The 20,157-nt window shown below is 38.8% G+C and overlaps 1 protein-coding gene across 2 annotated transcripts; it reads left to right on the top strand.

Moving 5' to 3' along the window:
- Positions 1 to 1,388: 1,388 nt before the first annotated feature.
- Positions 1,389 to 19,560, top strand: MED30 (mediator complex subunit 30). Of its 2 annotated transcripts, none has more exons than XM_041470868.1 (5): positions 1,389 to 1,518; positions 1,880 to 2,085; positions 2,941 to 3,099; positions 6,128 to 6,238; positions 17,303 to 19,560. In XM_041470868.1, the coding sequence occupies exons 2-5, from the start codon at positions 1,912 to 1,914 to the stop codon at positions 17,396 to 17,398; spliced, it is 540 nt and encodes a 179-aa protein (XP_041326802.1). In that variant the 5' UTR covers positions 1,389 to 1,518; positions 1,880 to 1,911; the 3' UTR covers positions 17,399 to 19,560. The 2 variants fall into 2 exon arrangements, with proteins under 2 accessions (XP_041326802.1, XP_041326803.1); XM_041470869.1 differs by having other exon boundaries at positions 1,422 to 1,482.
- Positions 19,561 to 20,157: the final 597 nt, after the last annotated feature.

Below are 20,157 nucleotides of genomic sequence, written 5' to 3' on the forward strand. Positions count from 1 at the left end.
AGTGGTACAAGCACTCAGAGCTGTTTTATATCCATGCAAATACTGTGACACAGGAAGACCAAGCATTAAGGCTTTTCTGTATTAGCAATAATATATCTATGCAGGAAGGAATAGCAGTACACCCATAAAGCTATAAAATTAGCACAGGTTTTAAAGTGTATACTGACAATACATACTTATCCCACAGAACAGATATTCAGCCATTTATCAGTGTGACTGGGACTAGAGCATCTCTCCTACAAAGACAGGCTAAGAGAGTTGAGGTTGTTCGGCCTGGAGGAGAGGACACCTCATAGCAGCCTTCCAGTATGTGAAAGGGCATCCAGGGAAGGTGGAGAGGGACTCTTCATCCTGAACTTTAGTGATAAGAAAGGGTGAATGGCTTCAGATTGAAAAACAGTCGTGTTAAAAGTAGGTTAAAAACTGTTGTAAAATAGTTGATAGATCGTTAAGCATGTACTGTTAGTTTGGTTAATATATTGTAAAAGGGGTTAAATGAGCAGTTATAAGAAATACGGTACTCAACGTACCATAACACACCTAAGTAAAGTGCACCACCCCACAAACGAAACAAGCCAGCCTGGGCAGAACTGTAATGGGCCAAGCAAGTGCCTTAAACCTTCATGCAAATAAAGGATCTAAAAAGAAACCAATCCAAAGGGACAAAAAACAGGATAAAAAGGGGCTTCTGACCCACAGAATCTTGTGCTGCTCCATCTGGGACATTGAGGACATCGCTACATCGCTGCTCAAGAAGACCCAGCGCCGGCGTTGCAGCATCCTCGACGGGAACGCTCCTGCTCGGCCCGCGGGCCCCCATGCTTTAGACCTTTCCTTTTCCTTAAAGTTAAGCTCTGAAATCACTTTGGTACCGGGAGCCTGCTTTCGTTTTTATCAACAGGTTTAGATGTTAGGAAGAAATCCTTAACTGCGAGGGTGGTGGTACGCTGGAGCAGGTTGCCCGGAGACTCTGGGGCTGCCCCGTTCCTGTCAGGGCTCAAGGCCAGGACGGATGGAGCTCTGAGCAACCCGTCCAGTGGAAGGTGCCCCTGCCCGTGGCATTGGGGCTGGAATTAAATGGTCTTTAAGGTCACTTCCAACCCAAACGGTTCAATGATTCTATGATCTGACAGAAGGATGGTGGGAATGTGTGAATCTGCCTGGGGATTCTGACCAAAATTTTCAACCTCAAGAGCCTGCATGCTGGCTGACCGGCCCGCAAACCCGCACTGGATTCTTCAAGCCAGGAAAACGCCCCGGCTCCCCAGCGCGATACTCGACGGAGAGCAGCGGTACAGGGGCGGCGCCCAGGCGGCGCGACAGAGCCCCGGCCCCGCCTGCCGCTGCCGCCCGCCGGCTGTGACGGCGCCGGGAAGCGCTTCCGCCTGCAGATCCGGGGCACGGCGCGAGTGCGGCGGGGCCGGGACTGCGGCGGGGCCGGCGCGTCCGCGGCGGCTGCAGCGCGGAGCGGGACCGGGAAAGGTGCGGTGCCGGGGCACCGCTTCGCCCCCGGAGCCGGTGGGTCAGCGCAGGGAGGAGAGGTCGGGCGGGTACCGGAGCCCAGGGCTGCGGTTCTGCCTGCTGGAGCTGGGCAAAAACCTCTGTCGTGTTCCCCTTGGGACGGATCGGGGCAGGGGCGAGCCCAGTGGCCGCTCTGAGGGGAGGGAGGTGCGTGAGGGGCACCCGCAGTTCCGCCGCCCGGCAAAGGACGTGGGTCAGGGAGCGGTGTCCGAGGGGACCGGGGGGTGCTGCCCTGAGCCGGCCTCATCTGTTGGACAGAGCCGCATACGGGGAAAAGGAGCGGGACAGAAACCCTGCAGAAGTTTGCTAGAATAGAGTCAAACTCTGTTGATCGTTCAATCACCACTTATTTGTGCAGCTTGCCCTAGTGTGACTGGTCAAGGCCAGGAGATGTCGACCCCTCCTCTGGCCGGGGCAGGGATGCCGCCGGGCGCTTTCTCCGGGACGCAGGCTCAGGCTGCCAGGGAGGTGAACACGGCTTCCCTCTGCCGCATCGGCCAGGAGACCGTGCAGGACATTGTCTTTCGAACCATGGAAATCTTCCAGTTGCTGAGGAACATGCAGGTGAGAAACAACTACTTATACGCTCAACTTGCCACGTTTTTATCACCGGCTGCCAGTATATGTAGACTCAGGAGACACATTAGGACGTTTAGAAAACTCGGTCAAACTGCTCTGAAAAGGAGGATTGGTTGAAGAAGTGGGTACTACTCTTAATATATTTGCTTAGTCCTGTACATTAAGGGAATTGTCATTGCTGAATTGCCATTGCCCTCCCAACAAAAAGGCTCTCAATACCCTTAATAACTGTGTTTTATTTTATGTACAATGAAGTCTGTACATATGTTTATGGATATATATCAGTTATGTTTCTTTGTTTATGTTAACATATGGGGTGTAAATTCAGAGGAATTTTCATTGATCTTTTTCTGTAATATTTTCCACCTAAAACTTTTTTTTTTGTTAGGAAAAACAACATAATCCTTATTTGTGTCTGCTTACTGAGAAAACATACAAACTTCTGTTGTGTTTTCTCTGTGGAGAGTACAAGATAAATAATCGTTCCCACTCATTCTGTCCTTTCATGACTCTTGTGTCACTGAATCAAGTGGCCTGGGGTTGAGACACAAAACCTCAACCCCAGTCACAACAGTGTCATATTTAAGCATTGTGAAGACACTCACTGAAAAGTCAGAGGGATTGATGATGACCAAAAGTGTAGAATACATGAGGGTGTTTGACAGCAGTGATTGAGCACATAAAAGGTGTAATTTTGCTAGTAAAAAAAAGAAAAATTTCAGTGATTGCTATAGGAAAAGTGTGATTGTCTTATTTTAAAATATACAAAAACCTGTCTGATATCTTTATTTATTTCATGTGACAGAAACTTTAATATTTTTAATATTTTGGTTTTCTAAGTTACCAAATGGTGTTACTTATCATACTGCAACATATCAAGACAGACTGGCAAAGCTGCAGGAACATCTCCGTCAGCTATCAATACTCTTCAGAAAACTGAGATTAGTCTATGACAAATGTAATGAAAACTGTGCTGGGCTCGATCCTGTTCCCGTAGAAGTAAGTATCTTTATTTATATATATATTGTAAATCAGAATAACCACTCGGGATAGCAAGTCATCCATCTTCCTCAGTTGCAGGAGACTCATAACAAGTTTTAATGACGCTGGAATTATTCAGTGAACGGAATTCTGTTTATTAATTAGAGCTTGTTGAAAGATTTTGAAACGTAGTGTCTAGTTGACACAGTGTCCTATCATAAGTTTAACTTGCTCTCAGAGGTCTTTTCCAGCCTAATTGATTCTGTGATTCTGTGAAAGCAAACTTAATTTAAAATTTTAACCTTTTTTCTTCTGGCTTCTTGGTACATTTACCAATTTATTTACCCTAGGGAAAAAAAAAAAAAAAAAAAGAAGATCAGGCCAAATTTTGTACAAGAAGTGGGAAAAAGTGTGAAAAGCCTGTTTCATGCTCTCACCTGTCAGCCTGTCTCCTGAGTAATAAGTATTGTTTACTTTCTCTGGCCAATAGTCTGTGCCTCCATAGTTCCCTCACTCAGCTGTTCCTCACCTGCTGGGCAGTGTGAACCAAACCTAAATGTGCAGTGGTGATAGAAAAATTGCAACATAAAACTTCCAGGGAGGAGGATTGGCCAAAGTTTTTCTTAATAATACTGCTGTTATTCATACAATCTTAAATGTCATCTTCCTCATAAGTTGTTTCTAATTTCTAGTAATGTTCATAAATCCTGGGTTTTGTTACAATTTGAGTTGTTCCTGCTGGAACAGGAATCCTCCTGGATTCTGAGGCAACTTTATTAATGGACTTTTGATTGTCCATTGAATTTTAATCTTGCAGACATTGTATTTGAAGTGTGAGTCTCTTAACTGGAGTAAAGAAATTAAGAACTCCATTCTGTACAGTCCATTCTAGGCTGCTATTTCAGTTTACAGTTGCTGACTTCTGACAAGGGTTCCAGAAAAATGTATCTGGAAACCTGACAGCAAGCAGGGGAATTAGTTAATTTTCCCATTTAAGAAAATAAAACCTGTTTCACAGTGTGTTGAACTTGTGTGCAATAACCAAATACTTTTGTCCTCTTTAACAGCTTTTGATGTGTCTTATTTTCCCAAAACAAGAATGATGTGGGGTTTGGTTGGTTTTTTTTCTATAACTTTTGACTTTTTTTCCCATTATCAGGATGGAAAAAAATCTCCATAGAGAAAATAAACAGTCACTTCAGGCTTTTTTAAGGCAAGGTTTCACTGATAACTTAGTCACAGCAGAATTTTTTATTGATAGTAGGGGTATTTTTTTTAAATCTTCTCAGTCTTTTCTTCTCTGAACTAGTAGATGCCTGTCTCCTCGTGTTTTTATTGGTTAGAGTGATTGACAGTGGCACACCATTCCTCTTGGATCAGTTTTCTTGAATTCTTCTCCCTGTACTTCAATAGTAGTCTCAATTGTATTATTTAGTGGCCAATATTCTAACCATGTCTTTACAGAATATCAACAAAACTATTTAAATTTTTGAACAGTCAAGAGAAGTCCATACCTACTATTATTGCTTGTTCCATTTTTATTGATACAAATGTTTTCATAATTTTTGTTAATGTGTACTAATGTGTAGTAGGTATTATTAATTTTTTGTTAATCAACATAGCAAGGCATGAGATAATTGTGAGGGAGATCTGCCTACAAAAGTTAAATTTCCTGCTTTTTTGTGTATTAGGTATAGTTGAGCTTTTCTTGCTAGGTTTGGTTTTTGTTTGGTTTTTTTTATCTATCACCTTTTCTGAAAGTTAGAGAGGTTTTAAAGAAATGTTCTACTGTGAGTGCTACTTTATTTTTCCATTAGAGAGAGTTTTTTCCAAATACATATGTCAGCCCTACTACTTCTTCTTTATGTTGTGCAAAAAAAGTGGTCAGCATTTGCTACCTTTTCATGATAGGTTTAGTGTGGTAACTTTTGTCCATTTTGCTCAGCTTAAGAATGGCTGCAAAAATTTTTTGTATAAAAGGAAATTACAGTTTTAGTGGGTTAAATCAAAGTAAGTTTTCCATCAGAGTGCTGGAGGCACTGAACACTTTGTAATATTACACCCCAACCTAAGTAAGAAGTTCATATGCACTTGATGAGCAAGTTGCTCCCAGGCTTTTAAACCAATGTTTTCTTGCTGACTTTTATCAATATTAGTCTTCCATTTGTCTGTAGTGTGTTTGTGAACACGAATGCTATTTTGCCTAGTTCAGGACAGAAAAAGCAATGTCAGACTATGGGCTTCATGGATGTATTATCCTTTAAGAAATTGTTAATTGCTTGGGAGTGTTCTGACGCAGAAACATTTGTTTTGTATCTAGTATGTTTCTTTTTGATCTATTTTTTTCAGGAAGGAAACTTTTTTAGTGTTCATTTAGAAATTCTGCGTCCAGGAATTTTGGCTTTGTCCAAGCTCACAAAAAAGACAGTGCACTATGGTCTTCTCCAGCCCAAACCAAACTATGATTCTATGTGTCTGAGGAGACCACGGAGAGAAATACTTACAGAAAAACTAATTTTAGGTAACTGGGCCTGGTCTTAAGAGTAGCCAAACAGAGGCTCTGCTAAAAATAGCAGTTAGTAACTAGAGTATTAGCCAAATAGTTACATAAAGCCAGTCATATTTATGTTCAGTATATCACTAAAATGACTTATCATAATGAAAACTTTATGTTTGTGGTTTTATTTCTTAGTGTGGAATAGTAAATTTTAAAACCCCAATCTGCAGAATTCAACTACTAGGATTATCTATGACAAACATCTTAAATGGAAAGACTGACTTCTGCCTGCATTTATGAAATTTCTTTGGTTTAGACTTGGTAATGTGTGAAAATGTGTCTTTTTGAAGCACCTTGTTTTCCTGGAGAACCAACTGAGGTCATTGCAAGGCCTTTAGGTTTGAGGTGGCAAGCGGGGGGGCTTGTCTCCACTTTGTCTTGGGCAGTTAGAACCTGTGGAGAAAATGGTAGCACCATATGTATTTCCTGGATTTGAATTTTTTTCTTTTTTTTTTTTTTTCCTAAAGCTGATGTTTCTTGTCTTCACAGCAACTTATTCCATATGTTGAAGAAGATGGCTCCAAGCATGATGATCGTGGTGCTGCAAGTCAGCTTCGTTTTGCTAGTGAAGAGAGAAGGGAAATCATGGAAGTAAATAAGGTAATAAAGTTGAAATTAATTTGCATAAACTGAGAAATGTCATTTTCACATTACAAAGCCTAAATTTCTAGATTGCTGTACTAAATACAGAATGTGTGATGACTGCCATCAAAACTAGAGATAAACACTTTTTATTTATAAATATTTCTGTATTGACCTTTTAATTAAACAACTATTTTTTAGTGTACCTCTGGCAGTAGAGTTTCCTAACAATTGGGTTTCCTAACAATTCTAACTTGTGTCTCTTTTAAAACAGACATATGTTCTTATGAACACAGTGTGTTGTGCTTATGTGTAACCCACTAGATATTGACAGTACAAACTGAACTAAGGTGCCCGTTGAACTAATTTATCTTCAAAACTTACCTTAGGTATAAGAATAATCGATATTGAACACCAGATGTAAATATTATTACAATTATGTGAATTGGTAAAGAATTTTCAGGTCTACCTTCTGGATTTTGACAGTTTGAGGAAGACTGTTCCTTTTGTAAAGAGGAACATTTATTGAATCTTGGCACATTCAGAAAAAAATGTACTATGAATTATAAATGTTAAATGAGTTAAAATGTTAAATTTTCAGTTTGAGTGGCATTGTGCAGCTGGATACAATTACTGAAGAGGGATTGAAATCTAAAAATAATTATGCTGTAGTAAAAGCTAATGTAATACAGAGATTAAAAATACATAGTTTTACCAGACCACAATTCTGAACATTGTTTCTTCAATCTGTAAAATACAGAGATAGGATTAAATACATATTTCTATAGCTGTAATATCTGCAAATGCTCAGTAAAAAGGAGTTATAATCTACAAAAATAACTGAACAAAAGAAATAAATGGATAAAATGTTTATTTATGGAATGAATAATTGATGGATTTTCGGCTTTTAAAATATTTCCAATGTTTTAATTTGTCTTCCACAATCATACATGTATTGAATTTTTCATAACCCATTTATTTAGAAAAATGCATGTGTATTGTACAGGAAAAAATGAGGACTATGTGAATTTAGAGAAATGCAGTTGTCAGCTCTCTTGTTGTAATCTTTCTCTTCACTGCTGATGTAGCAGGGTTGAATATATTATATTGTATGTAATGTTGTACTGTGAATTAATGCACATTTATTTGCAATCTTTAAGTACTAATAAGCTTAACTGTCCATATTTGCTGTGGTTTTAATAGTTCTGTGACATGGTTTTGCCCTTGTTGCTGTACTTGTATGTTAATATGGTTTTAAACCTCCTTGGTGTGATCTTGTGAAAATAATTTCATAAATTTTTATGAAGAGTTCTGAACCTTACAAAGGTTGATGGTGTTACAGGACCATTGGTAGCAAACTGGTAATTAAGAATGCATTGAAATCTTCACGTAAATTTAGGGTGAAATCCTGTATTTATATTTAAATTCCTAGACCTAATTTCCAAATTTTTCACAGTAAATCTTCACAAGATAGTTAACTTTCTCTAGTATTCTTGTGGACAAATGCTTAGTAACTGCAGCAAAAGAAAGTTAAACTTCTTGTTTTTTGAAAGTTCACTGATTTTTTCTTTTGTCTCCCTCCAGTTGTATAAGCACATCTACTACCATTTTCAAAGTTCAAATTTTAATGCATTACAGACTAGGTAATGCTTTTATGACTAGAAATATATAATTTTTTTTTTTTTTTTTTTTTTTTTTTTGCAAAGAAAAAGCACTAGAATCAGATCATTGGTCTAATCTCTAACACTGGCTGCTGGGTTCAAGGGGGGCTTGCTCTGGTTCTTAGCTGGCATATCTGACAGCTCTTCAGTCCTCTCTAGTGTGCAATGTCCACCTCCAACTCAATTTGATAAATTCATTTTACGAAAATTTCAGTATTTTCATTCATTTTCATTCATTCATCAACAAAATGTTGATGAGAATACTGTGACAGGGAAACCAACATGGTAGTTAAAGAAACTTTTTATATTCTCGACCAAATCTTTTCTTCCTTCAGCTCCTTGTCCTGTTCTCACCTAATCCTTTTTGCTGTGATAGGCATTATTTTTTTCTTACATGTTATTGGTACCAAAAAATCACTGTTGCAATAACCTAAGTCTTTGACACTATTGTGATATTTGAATTACTTCTTTACATCTGCCATGGATCTCTTAATTTTGCCCTTCTTGCCATGATATCCCAGCCTGTCTGATTTCTTTAGTGTCTCTGGATGTATTTCAAAGACACTAACTGCCCCACTGTGTGGAGCACTGCCAAAGCTAGTAGTAGTAGCTCTTATAAACCTTGTGGATCATATATTCTCACATCAAAATATCCTCATTCCACAAACCACTGACTTGAAAAATAGCAGCTTTCCTTTGCTACTGCAGGTGTCTGGGAAGGGAGCATCCTCAGGAGGAGGAAAGGAGCATCAGGTGTTTCCTGTGCTCACCATCTCGTTCATGGGCCAGGAGAACCTCTTGATGTAACAGAGTTCCTAAAAACTGCAGGAGCTTTTCATACTGGTTTACTGTGACACCTTTTGGTCTTAGTTATTCTGCTATTTTAGAGTTACCTTTTAGGTCAGAAAATTTAATGTGCTGACCTTGGCTGTGTAAGTACTTGTCTGTTAATTTAAAATATAGATTAGTTTACAAGGCAATGAATTTCTGTCCTAGCAATTCAGTAATAATTAGCAACTGTAGGTTTAAATAAAACCTATTAAGCTTCATAGCACATGGAGTTTTGCCCACAATAAGAAGCTTCTGCCATTATTACAAAACAAACCATTTCTTGAGCACTGGCTACCTCTGTCTCTTGTCTCCTGCAGTTCTCAAAAATGTAGCTTATTCTTTTTTATCTGTATATGTTTTCTGGGCTTATAAATTATTGAGATGGTTGAATTTTTCAGAATAAGTTACTGTTCCAGAATCACTTGAATTGGTTTTTTAGTACATGTCTTGATCCAGTTTTCATTGAAATTAATCTATTTGCAGCAAGTGGAAGATGTTAACCAATATTTCCTCTCTTCTGTTCATGTTTTTCAAGTGTTCAATGTTCTGTCTATTAAGTTTTTTACCTTTCAAGTATAGAATCATCAGTATTATTTTCAAGATAGGCTCACCTTCAGTCTGTGATCTCGGAGTACATTTGGCAGGACTTGAAACAGAAATACCAAATGAAAAATTGAGAATGATTTAATCTGTTTTGCTGCCCTCTCAACGGTTTTCTTTACTGCTCACTTTTAGAAATGGATCAAGTACAGCTTAAGTTTCATTCATGCTGTAGGTCTGGTTTCAATGGAGCACTTAGGAAAACCATCACATAATTAGTAGTGTAGGTACATTTGAGGGAAAACAAAGCAAAATAGCATTTGGACATGCCAGGTAGCCCTTTAGAAAACAACAGTATTTTATATTCTTAATTAATGTTTGTTAAGTGTTTAACAGTGATCTTACTAAGAGAGAAGAAGACATTCTATGTCACAGACTTCTACATTAAGCTTAAGTAACAAGTTTAGCTCTGGGCTTTTTTTGGTAGCACAGACATTGTGCCTTGCAGCTGATGCCTTTTAGGACTATGCAGAAAACCTGAATTCCTTTTAAACCACCTTTCACAGTATTTGCATGTTTTTTAATTGGTTTTATGTGTGTAGAGTCCTTTTTCACCCAAAATATGAGTGTGCACGAAGGCATGCTTTGGTGAGAGGGGAAGAATTCGTTACTTGGACACCTTCTGGGCAGATTAATCTGTGCTGGGGACAATTCCATGGTTTTTTGAGTACCCAAACTGACTCTCTGCAATGGTAGAATCAGAGGAATGTAGGCTCAGTGGGAAGTCTGGAGATTATCTGGTTCAGCCCCCAGCCCAAGACTGGGTCAACCAGCAATGTTAGATCCAGCTGCTCCAACTCATGTCCATGCTCCAGCATTTCAAATACCTGTAAGGATTGAAATTCTGTCTTTTTTGGGCCCTTCTTAATGGTTGCCTTTTACTGTGACAATTTTCCTAATGTTACATTGTAATTTTCTTTGTCATAACTTGTATATTCACTGCCCCTCATCCTTTTGCTGTTTATACTCAAGAAGAGTCCAGCTTTTTTTTTCTGTGAGCTTCATTAGGTAGCTGAAGATAGTACTGTGATCCTGTCCTCTGGCTTTCTCTGCTTGAGATTGAACAAACACAGCTTTAATCATTGTGGTGGTCCTCCACTAGGCATTATCCAGTATGATAGAGCTTTGTACTGATCCCCAAATTGGACAGTCGTTTTCCAGGGCCAAACAGAGGAGAGTATGAGAGGTATTCACCTGACCTGAGAGGTACACTCTTGCTAATATAGGGCAGAGGGCAGTTTGTCTTTCTTGTTGCAAAAAAAGATCTGCTGACTCATGTTAAACTTGTTAGAAAGTATCTAACAGGACCTCAGATCCTTTTCTGCAAGTTTCATTTCTATTCAGTCAGCCCTCTGCCTGTGCTGTTTTAGGAGTTCATTCTGTGTGCAGATGTAGAGTGTTGTTCCATTGAAGTTCCTGAGATAGGTGTTGGCCTGCCTTTCCCACCTGTTGAGGTCCCTCTGAATCTGATACCCCACCACTGAGTATATTTTGCACTTTCCCCAGTTTGGCATTGTCCACCAATTTGATAACTTTGATATGGTGATTAGGTCATTAAGTGTGGATTAGTCATTAATGAAGATATTAAGAATTTTCACCTTAGTATCAATCTTGAGAAACTTCAAGAGTGACCAACTAGCACTTGATCTTAATACTGATGATTCCAGCATTTAGAATTCCATAGTCCAGCCAGTTTTCCATTAACCCAGTAATTCACCTGTCCAAACCACATCTCTCCAATTTGCTCAAAGGCAGTGAGAGGCTGTGTCAAAAGCCTGACTAATGAATGATTTTACTTTATGGAAGTGAAGAAAATCTCCTGCTCTCCCCTTGCCACACAGCCAATCATCTCTCAATAGAAGGCTATCTTGTTGGTCAGGGACAGGGCATCTGTAGGAAATCCAGTGTCACTGTTCCCAGTCACCTTATCATTATGTGTCTGGACATGACTTTCTGAAGGATTTGCTGCACAGTCTTTCTGTGTCAAGTTAGGCTGAGTAGCCTGTAGTTTTCTGGATCCCCCTCCTTGTCTTTCTTGCAAATGAGCTGAGTTTCCTTTTTCATCAGGAGCATATCCCCCCTCTCCAATAGAAAATTAAGTAGGGTGGTCTTGTTATGTCATAAACCAGTTTTCTCAGCATTCAGAAATATTTTTATTCTGGATCATAAGTTATTTCCTTTTCAGTTTTGTATAAAATGTTGCACACAAATTTTTTCACATTGCATCCATATCAAAACTATATTATGCTTACAAAGTTGAAAAAGTTAGGAAAATATGAGCATAGAGCTGCCTGTAAAATCCCAATTGTCCCCTTTTGTCCTCATATAGATGTATATTATACAACCTTTATTGCATTACCACATTTGGTTCCTCTTCCCCCCTTCCCACTTTCTATTCTGGAAGAGTTCTTTGAGCTATTCTGCTTTTTGTGGCACTATTTAGATTGAATCAGTATTGTAGTAAATAAGATTATAAAAATCCTGGTTTGTGTATTGCGTAACTGGCATTAGACTATGGAGTAAGCAGGGAATTTGGGAATGAGAAGGAAGGATTTATTGTGTGTAGTGAGTAACTAACTAAGGCAGCTCTTGGGAGCTGAATTTTTTTTTCTCTGCCACAAATTATCTGTGGTAGTTGTTCATTCTTTCCCTTATGGCTCATGATAACTTTGAATATGTGGGAAGCTGTTAAAATACAAAATTTAGAGATGAACATGAATCTTAAATATCTTTGGACAAAGTTGGCAGCACTGCAGTTTTATCTGTAGTGTTCATGTGACTGAGTTTGCCATCTGTAACTGAGGATCATAGATCTGTGGGATTTTCATATAAAGAATGGGGGATGTAACACTGAGAAGTGTGGTGGAGAAGCACCTTGAGGAATGAATAATTCCATTACAAACTACAGAGCTTAGATGGTACTCAGTAAATAAGACCTCAGACCTCATTGTCAAACTATAAATAATTGGTATGAAGCAAACATCCATCTATTTGAATTAAGATGCTTATTCCTCTCAGAACAACAGATCTGTGGATAAATACAATCCTGTCTGGGTCAATAGGTGGAAAGTATTGAGCTTGCAGCAGAGCACAGGCTGTCACTGATGTTTCTGGTTGTTTCAAGAACACAGGGTTACACATGCAGAAGGAGCAGTTTTCCTTTCAGCTGTCAGGTGAGGTGCAAGGCAGAAAACTCAGTCTCTCATTTCTGATAAGTGTAGAACAGTCAGGCCTGTGGATGGATGACATCAGGAAAAGCTGTAGATACTGGACAGTGAGTCTGTTAATGTTTAATTACACAGCAATTACTGTATTAGTGATTAATATTTTTTATCCCTTTGGAAAAAAAAATATAAGTAGATTGATATATGCATTTATTATGATGGAAAATGAGCCTTGGTATCAGTTTAGCAGCCATAAGTTAAGACACTACTTGGCAGCTTTAAAAGAGTTTGAGCAAAGTGTTGAGAGCACTTTTTCCATCATATTTTTTCCAGCTATGTGCATATAACATATGCTATATGCATATAGCATTGTGATAGTCTCTTAACTACCAAATGAAAAAAGCATGTTTTTCCACCTTCATACCTCAGAGATTTCATTATGAAGGACTCATTTAAAAAAAGAACAGTATAAATGTAACCTTCCAGTTACAAGCACTGTGTTTCTGTAGGAATTTCTTGGGCTTGGCTTACCTGGAAACATGGAGGCCACTGTCACCTTCATAAGGCTTCCAAGAATCACTTGCTACAGAAGTTCAGTGGTCAGGAGTAACATGAGTATTGTGTCCAGCTCTGGGCTCCTCAACACAGGAAAGACATGGACCTGTTGGAGTGGGCTCAGAGGAGGGCTACAAAAATTATCAGAGGGTGGAACACTTCTATGAGGAAAGGCTGAGAGTTGAGGCTGTTCAGTCTGAAGGACTGAATACACCAGGGAGATCTTACAGAAGCCTTTCGGTACCTAAAGGGGGCTTATAAGAAAGATGGGAATAAACTTTTTTGCAGGGCCTGGTGTGATAGGACAAGGGGTAATGGCTTTAAACTAAAAGAAGGCCAATTTTGGTGAAATGTAAGGGAGACATTTTTTAGACTGAGGGTGATAAAACACTTGTCCTGAGAGGTGGTAGATGCCCCATCCCTGGGAATATTCACAGTCAGGTTGTACTGGGCTCTGAGCAATGTAATTTAGTTGAAGATGTCCCTGCTGATTGCAGGGTTGGACTAGATGACCTTTAAAGGTCCCTTCCAACCCAAACTGTTCCATGATTCTGATTCTATACTCCTGGGAAAGAACATGATCCAAGTTCTCTGTAGCAGACTCTTAATCAACAAAGTAAACATATTTTTTTAAATTTTGCTAATATTTATGCAAGTAAAGGTACTGTGGTTATTAATAGTTAATGTTCCACTGAGACACTGAGATGTCCTTCTGGCCTGCACTGTTGTAGATCTTGAATAGAGCAGGTAAAAACCACAGCATTCAGGAGAATGGTCTTCAATGTAAGATTTTCAAGATGGAAAGAGATCTTTTCTTGGTTTTTTTCCTTAAGAAGAAAAAGAGCCTGTACAACTTAGACAAGTACTGTTGATGTTTTTACAAACACCACTTGGAATATGATCTCACTCTTCCATGGTGTTTACATTATTTTCTTTGCCTGAATAAGGGATTTCTAACAAATGGATTGAGTGCAGCATAATGACTCACAGTGATGTTTTAGTTTTAAAATTTGAAAGATACATGAGCTTAAAATGAGGAGAAAGACAAGAACACTGTGCAAAGGAAGGTTCTGATACATCTCTGGTCGTAAGTTGTGAATTGGTCTAGACAGCACTGATTTCCAATGAAATGCAAGTGAAGCAAAAATGAGTTCTGGTAAAAAATTTATTTCAGTCAAAGTTGAAATTACTGTGTCCTATTGAACCCAAATCCGTATGAAACATGGCAGGTTCTTTATGGCAGCTTTTCTTCCTTGAAAGACAGCTATTTTCTGGATCTTTGTTATGGTTCTCCCACTTTGTTTCATTTATGTGGGTTTTGTGCTTCAGTAAATGTTTTCATAAATGACCTACCTGACCTAAGCCAACTAAGCTCTCGTTGGTTACTGGAAGGTGCAATCCTTGCCAACCCCATCATGATGGCCATAATACTTGCAAGGTCAGTCAAAATGGTCCTCACTGAAAATTAATATCACCAAAGAATGGTGATACCCTCTAGAGTAGGTTTTCAGTCAGATCACTTTTCTGACAAGAGGAACTAACAGAAACAGGCCTGACAGATGTAACTTGAATTTAGGTCTCTTAAACTCATTATAAACTGCCTCATAGATTTTCCCTGTGCTGTCTAAAAACAGATAAAGTCAGAAACTGTAGCATGTATGTAGGATGAAGTACTTTTTCTTGTTTCATACAACTGTTAATCCTGAGAAGCAGTCTAGAGTTCAACTAAGTCATTCCAACAGAAGGAGGAAAGAGTGGGAGACAACTTGCAAGCAATCTGTTCGAATGAAAATTTGTCACTGCTGCAAAAGCTGCTTAAAGATTTTGCCCATTTCCCAAGAAGGCCATTTCACCTATCTTTTCAAGGTTAGGTTTGAGTTGAGATGTTCTTACTGGCTCAGCAAAGTCTTAAGCAGAGGCCAGCACTTCCAGTGGTGCAGAACATATTAATTATGTAGTACTTTGTGGTGTGGACCACTGCCTGTCAAAGATCAGTAACAAAGATCACTGTATGCATTTCAATTAGGAGACTGAGCTCTCTGAAGTAGATTTTTTTCTCCTCTCTTTATTCATTCAACAGCCTAGCAACCCAGGAATGGTGCTTCATCCTAGATGTTTTTTCTGGCTCCAGAAAAAGTAGAAGAGCTAAGAAATTAGCTCTTTGCTAAAGATGAGGATCTACAATTCAGATATATAAACAAATTTATACTTCTTGTCCTTAGAGATGTTTTGAAAACAAATGAAATCCAGTCTGAGTGTTCCCCTGTCTAGCAGCATCAGATAAAGATCAAACAATTTACAGTGTTGTAATGCTTTCACAAGAAAGGAAAACAGTATTATAGAATAAGTCTTTCGGGCATAACTTACACAGAGTTCATGTGAGTAACAGTATTTAACAGTACAATTAGACATGGATGGAGAGAGAAAAGAGCCTACTTCTTAGAGGTCAATGGTTCTTACTTCTGTCTGTGACTTTAATTACCATCACCATCTGTTCAGCCTTCATTTCCATTGATGAAGGTTTTGAAATACCTTGAAATGGCGTGGCCTCAGTATGAGGGAGTTACAACTTGAATTAAACTAGTAGTTTTGATGTAACAGTCACTGATTTCTCTAGGATTGGATGTTGAGGATGGCACGCAGAATTATGTTTAAAAATGCCACAGGTATGAGCATGCTTGTATATCTCATCCCTCTTGTGCTTTCTCAAGCATCAGGATCTTGCATTTATGACCTTTGGTGGGAAGACCCTTGCAATTCTGTCATTTCAGTGCTGTGGTAACTACATGCTGCTTAGCTTTCTCTCTTGTCTTTAGTTAGGACGTGACTCTCTGCGGTATATTGTGAAGTCTTGGATCAGCAAATGGAAAAGAAAGAAGTATTAGATAAATGCACATATTTGCCTTTAAAACACTTTTTAGCCTGTCAAATGCTTGGTTAGGAATTCCATGTTAGTGCATGTGAACTGTCCTGCATATGTTTTTGTATCCTTCTTGAGAGTCTAGATCTGAGTGTTGACTCTTCCAGTGTCCTGCAAAGTCTGTATTTAGGAGTATTTCCCTTACTATGTTCCCCATGTAAGCCTAATTACCATATTACTGCAGACTGTTTTTACAGGTCTGAAGTGAATAGGCTTCCTTTTTTTCTCTGGACTTCTTTCCCAGCTGACCAGCTGGCAATTAAAAAATATTGTGTTGACTGCATCAAAATTCAGGAGACTAATTTTCAGGATATTGCTTAATTTTCTCTCTGTTCCAGTAACTTTGGTTGTATTACTGATTTGAGTCACACTTTTAATGTATTGCCTTTTGTGTAGTGCAAATAACATCAAACCTGAAACATTTTGTTCTGTTTTGATGGAAGCAAGTCTTTCCTGTACTTTACTTGGAAATCTGGACTTCCCTAATGAATAAATAGTTTGATCTCTAATGTTGGAAGGCTGACATCAAATCAGAATAAAGTGAAGGACTAACTGCGTACTGTTAACAACAACCTAACTTAGTTCTCAACAGCTTTGATTTGAACAGGAAAATGAATAAATGAGACAATAAATATGGGTATTATTGTGAAATATGAAAGGTTAGGGAAATTGTGTGATGTCTTGATGCCCTGATCTTTCTTCTGTAGAGACATAATTTCTAAGTTTTGACTACTCAACCAAATAAAAACTAGTTTACTATTCTCCAGTTCCTTCAAATGCTTCTGCAGTTTGCAAAAACAAATATATCATTTTAAAGAATTCAGCATGCTTGAGAAAACCTTTTTCAATACAGGACTCTTAAAGCATCACAGTTGACCTACACAGCAGATGGGCTGCAAAAGCTTGATTCGTTTCACCTATACCCTCTGCTTTGTTCAAACTTGTACTGTTAATGCCTCATTTTTATCTAAACCAAATGTATGAAACACATATTCACATAATTTTACCTGCTCCCCAGATTTTTTGTTCCAGGTTAGGATGCTCTCTTTTAGACTTTTCAAAGTGAGGACTGATCCCCACAAGCCTCTAGTTTTGAAGGTGTCAGGTGTTTGATAAAAGGATGCTGTAAAACAAATCAGCATTTTCCCTCTAGCAATGGTCCTTAACTTTTGAGGCTTTCTTGTGTTTTTAGAATGTGCTTTAAAGGGGATGTATTATCCCACTAATAGTGCTCACTGACAACTGAGAAAAAGATTTATATAGCATCTCATAGTACTGTAACTTTGGTTGAATTTTTGAGTGCACTATTTGAACTGATCACAAAAAAACTTCTAATAAACTCTTCCCACAGAAACTGAAACTGAAGAATCAGCAGCTGAAGCAGATCATGGATCAGTTACGAAATCTTATTTGGGACATAAATGCCATGTTGGCAATGAGGAACTGAACAAGGAAAATCAATCTTCGTGACTGAAGAAGATACAAATCTCTTTGGATATACTTAACTTCCTTCTACGAAGTAACACGTTTTTCCAGAATTATATTGAAGTAATGTTTGAAAAGTCTCAAAGATTAAAATGTTGGGTCATTTTCTAGTAATGTAAATGGTTTTGGTTTGTTTTTATAGAAGATTCATCGTATAAGTTTTACCTCTGTGATTCTGCTGTACAGCCTCAGTAATTTACAGTAGTAGTTTGGATTATTATGCAGATAAGGGGTTTTGTAAATTAAGTGTTTCTGGATTTTCTTTATAATACAATTAAAAATTATAAAAACATATGTTTATATGCAGTTTATTCTGCAGTGCAAGTAGCCTCTACAGAGAGGAAAAGTAGCAAGACAGGAAAGTTACTCCAGAAAACTAGAGGGCTGAAATCAGCAATCAGATACTGCAATTCAATCTCCAGTATTTTATGTATTATCTGCAGTGCACAGCAGGACAATCCCCTGCCTTGCCTGGCTGGGCCTGATGCCCCCCAGGACAGGACTGGCCCTCCTGGCTGCCAGGACACTGCTGGCTCATGTTCAACTTGCCATCAACCAGGACCCCCAGGTCCCTTTCCATGGCACTGCTCTCCAGCCTCTCATTCCCAGTCTGTACACACAGCCAGGGCTGCCCATCCCAGGTGCAGAATCTGCCACTTGCCCTTCTTAAACTTCACACTGTTGGAGATTGCCCAACCCTTTAATTTGTGGAGGTCTCTTTGCAGGGCCTTTCTGACCCCAAGGGAGTTGACAGCTCCTCCCAATTTAGTGTTGTCAACAAACTTACTTAGTATTCCTTCCAGTCCTGCATTGAAGAGCACAGGGTCAAGGATGGAACCCTGCAGAACCCCACTAGTGACAGTCACCAGTCTGATGTGCCCCATTCACTGTAACATTTTGTGCCCAGCCCATCAGCCAGTTGCTTACCTGTCATGTAACTCAGTTATCCAGCTGTGTGCTGGACATTTTGTCCAGAAGGCTTCTGAGAGAGACAGTATCCAAAAGCTTTGCTGAAGTCGGAAAAGATCACAACTGCTGGCTTTCCTAGATCATCTAGGTGGGTCAACCCTGTTGTAGAAGGAAATCAGGTTCATCAAGCAGTACTTCCCCCCTCATGAAGCCATGCTGGCTCTGAACAACTGTGACTGGTTGTGTATTTCTGTATTTATGCATGGTTGGGATACTTTGGTTTTGTTTACCAAAATGCACTGAATAAAGACCTCATTAATGTTTTCTGTATGACAGATATCAGTCATAGTAAACATTGGAGTATATGAGCAGTTCATTATTTTGAGTTAATCATAAACCTTCATCTTTCTCCATTCTAACTTTGTTACTCCTGACAATTTTCGTTTGCCCAGAAAATAATCTTGAAAATTTTTGTTATCCACAGATGCTGTCAGTGTACTATGTGTCTCTTTCTCCAGATGAAAAGATACATAAAACAACAGTTTCAGTATAAATCCATAGGGCACTTTACTCTTAGTATTTGTCAGGTTGAAAACTAGCCGTCCTTAGTATTTGCTTCTTGTGTATCATTTTTAACTCTTATTCCATGCCCAGTCAGACTTCGTAGTAGTTTTGTGTGAAAGACTTGTTCAGAACCTCCTGAAATGTCCAGTTAAATGGTGTCCTTTTAAAAGCTACCTTTTTTGCAGTCCAGTGGTTTGATACTGAATGCTTAACTGATTTGAGGTTCATGGATTTTAAAATGTTACACTGATTTTCATAGAGTCATAGAATGGTTTGTGTTGGAAAGGACCCTGAAGATCACCTTGTTCCAACACCTGTGCCACAGACAGGGTAGCTCAGAATCCTCTCCAGACTCACTTTGAACACTGCCATGGATGCGACACCTGCAGCCTCTCTGGACAGCCTGTTCCAGTGTCTCCCCACCTTCACAGTCTCTTTAATTCTGTTTTCTAATAATTTCAACCCATTTGTCTACTCCTTGAGGTAAAAATCACTGGTAACAGATCCAATCACACCTGGTTAACATTATGTGACTTTTCCCTGAAAATAGGTACAATATAGTTGTCTTTTTTTTCTCTTTTCGAAGGCCGTAAATATTAACAGATGAATGGACATCCAGTCTCACAGTTGAAAATAAAGGGGTAGAAAATGTTGATTTTGATTTGTTTACCTGGTGTTGAAAGTGGTCTGTGTGTATGACAATACCTAGATGTGAGTAGATGTCAAAACACCTTACAAATAAGATCTCTCTCTTTTCTCCATGTTGCAAATGCCAGAGCAGATCTCTCACTCTGTGGCAAAGGCCACAGCAGAATTGTTTGTTCCCTGTTTGGATTCACCACTATGGCAGATTTGCTCGTCAGAAAGAATAGTTTTTCTGCAGCTGTGAGAGTCATATCTATTTCGTATGCAAAGCTTTCAAAAAAGAGATGACTGCAAGTAGAGATTTTACTTTGTTGTTGGTTTAAAATGCAAATGCATTTATCTTTCTGCAAGCTGTAGTGGCAGCTTTCTGTTTAGTGCATGCATAAGCATGCAAGTAGCCTAGAAGAAGTATTTGAAGTGGATTCTGAAATGGCACCATCATCTTAATTATAAGTGTAAAATTCTCAGTTCTTCATATTTTTGTTCTATTTTTGGAACAATTATGGAAATGGAGATGTACAGCTCATATGGCATGTAGGTTTTCTTACTAAATGTGTTTAAAGTTTGGTGACTTTTTTATTACACACAAACAGTACAGAAGTA

This window comes from Pyrgilauda ruficollis, unplaced genomic scaffold (genome assembly GCF_017590135.1).
Source record: "Pyrgilauda ruficollis isolate IOZ18807 unplaced genomic scaffold, ASM1759013v1 scaffold25, whole genome shotgun sequence".
In the NCBI taxonomy this organism is placed as follows: Eukaryota; Metazoa; Chordata; class Aves; order Passeriformes; family Passeridae; genus Pyrgilauda; species Pyrgilauda ruficollis.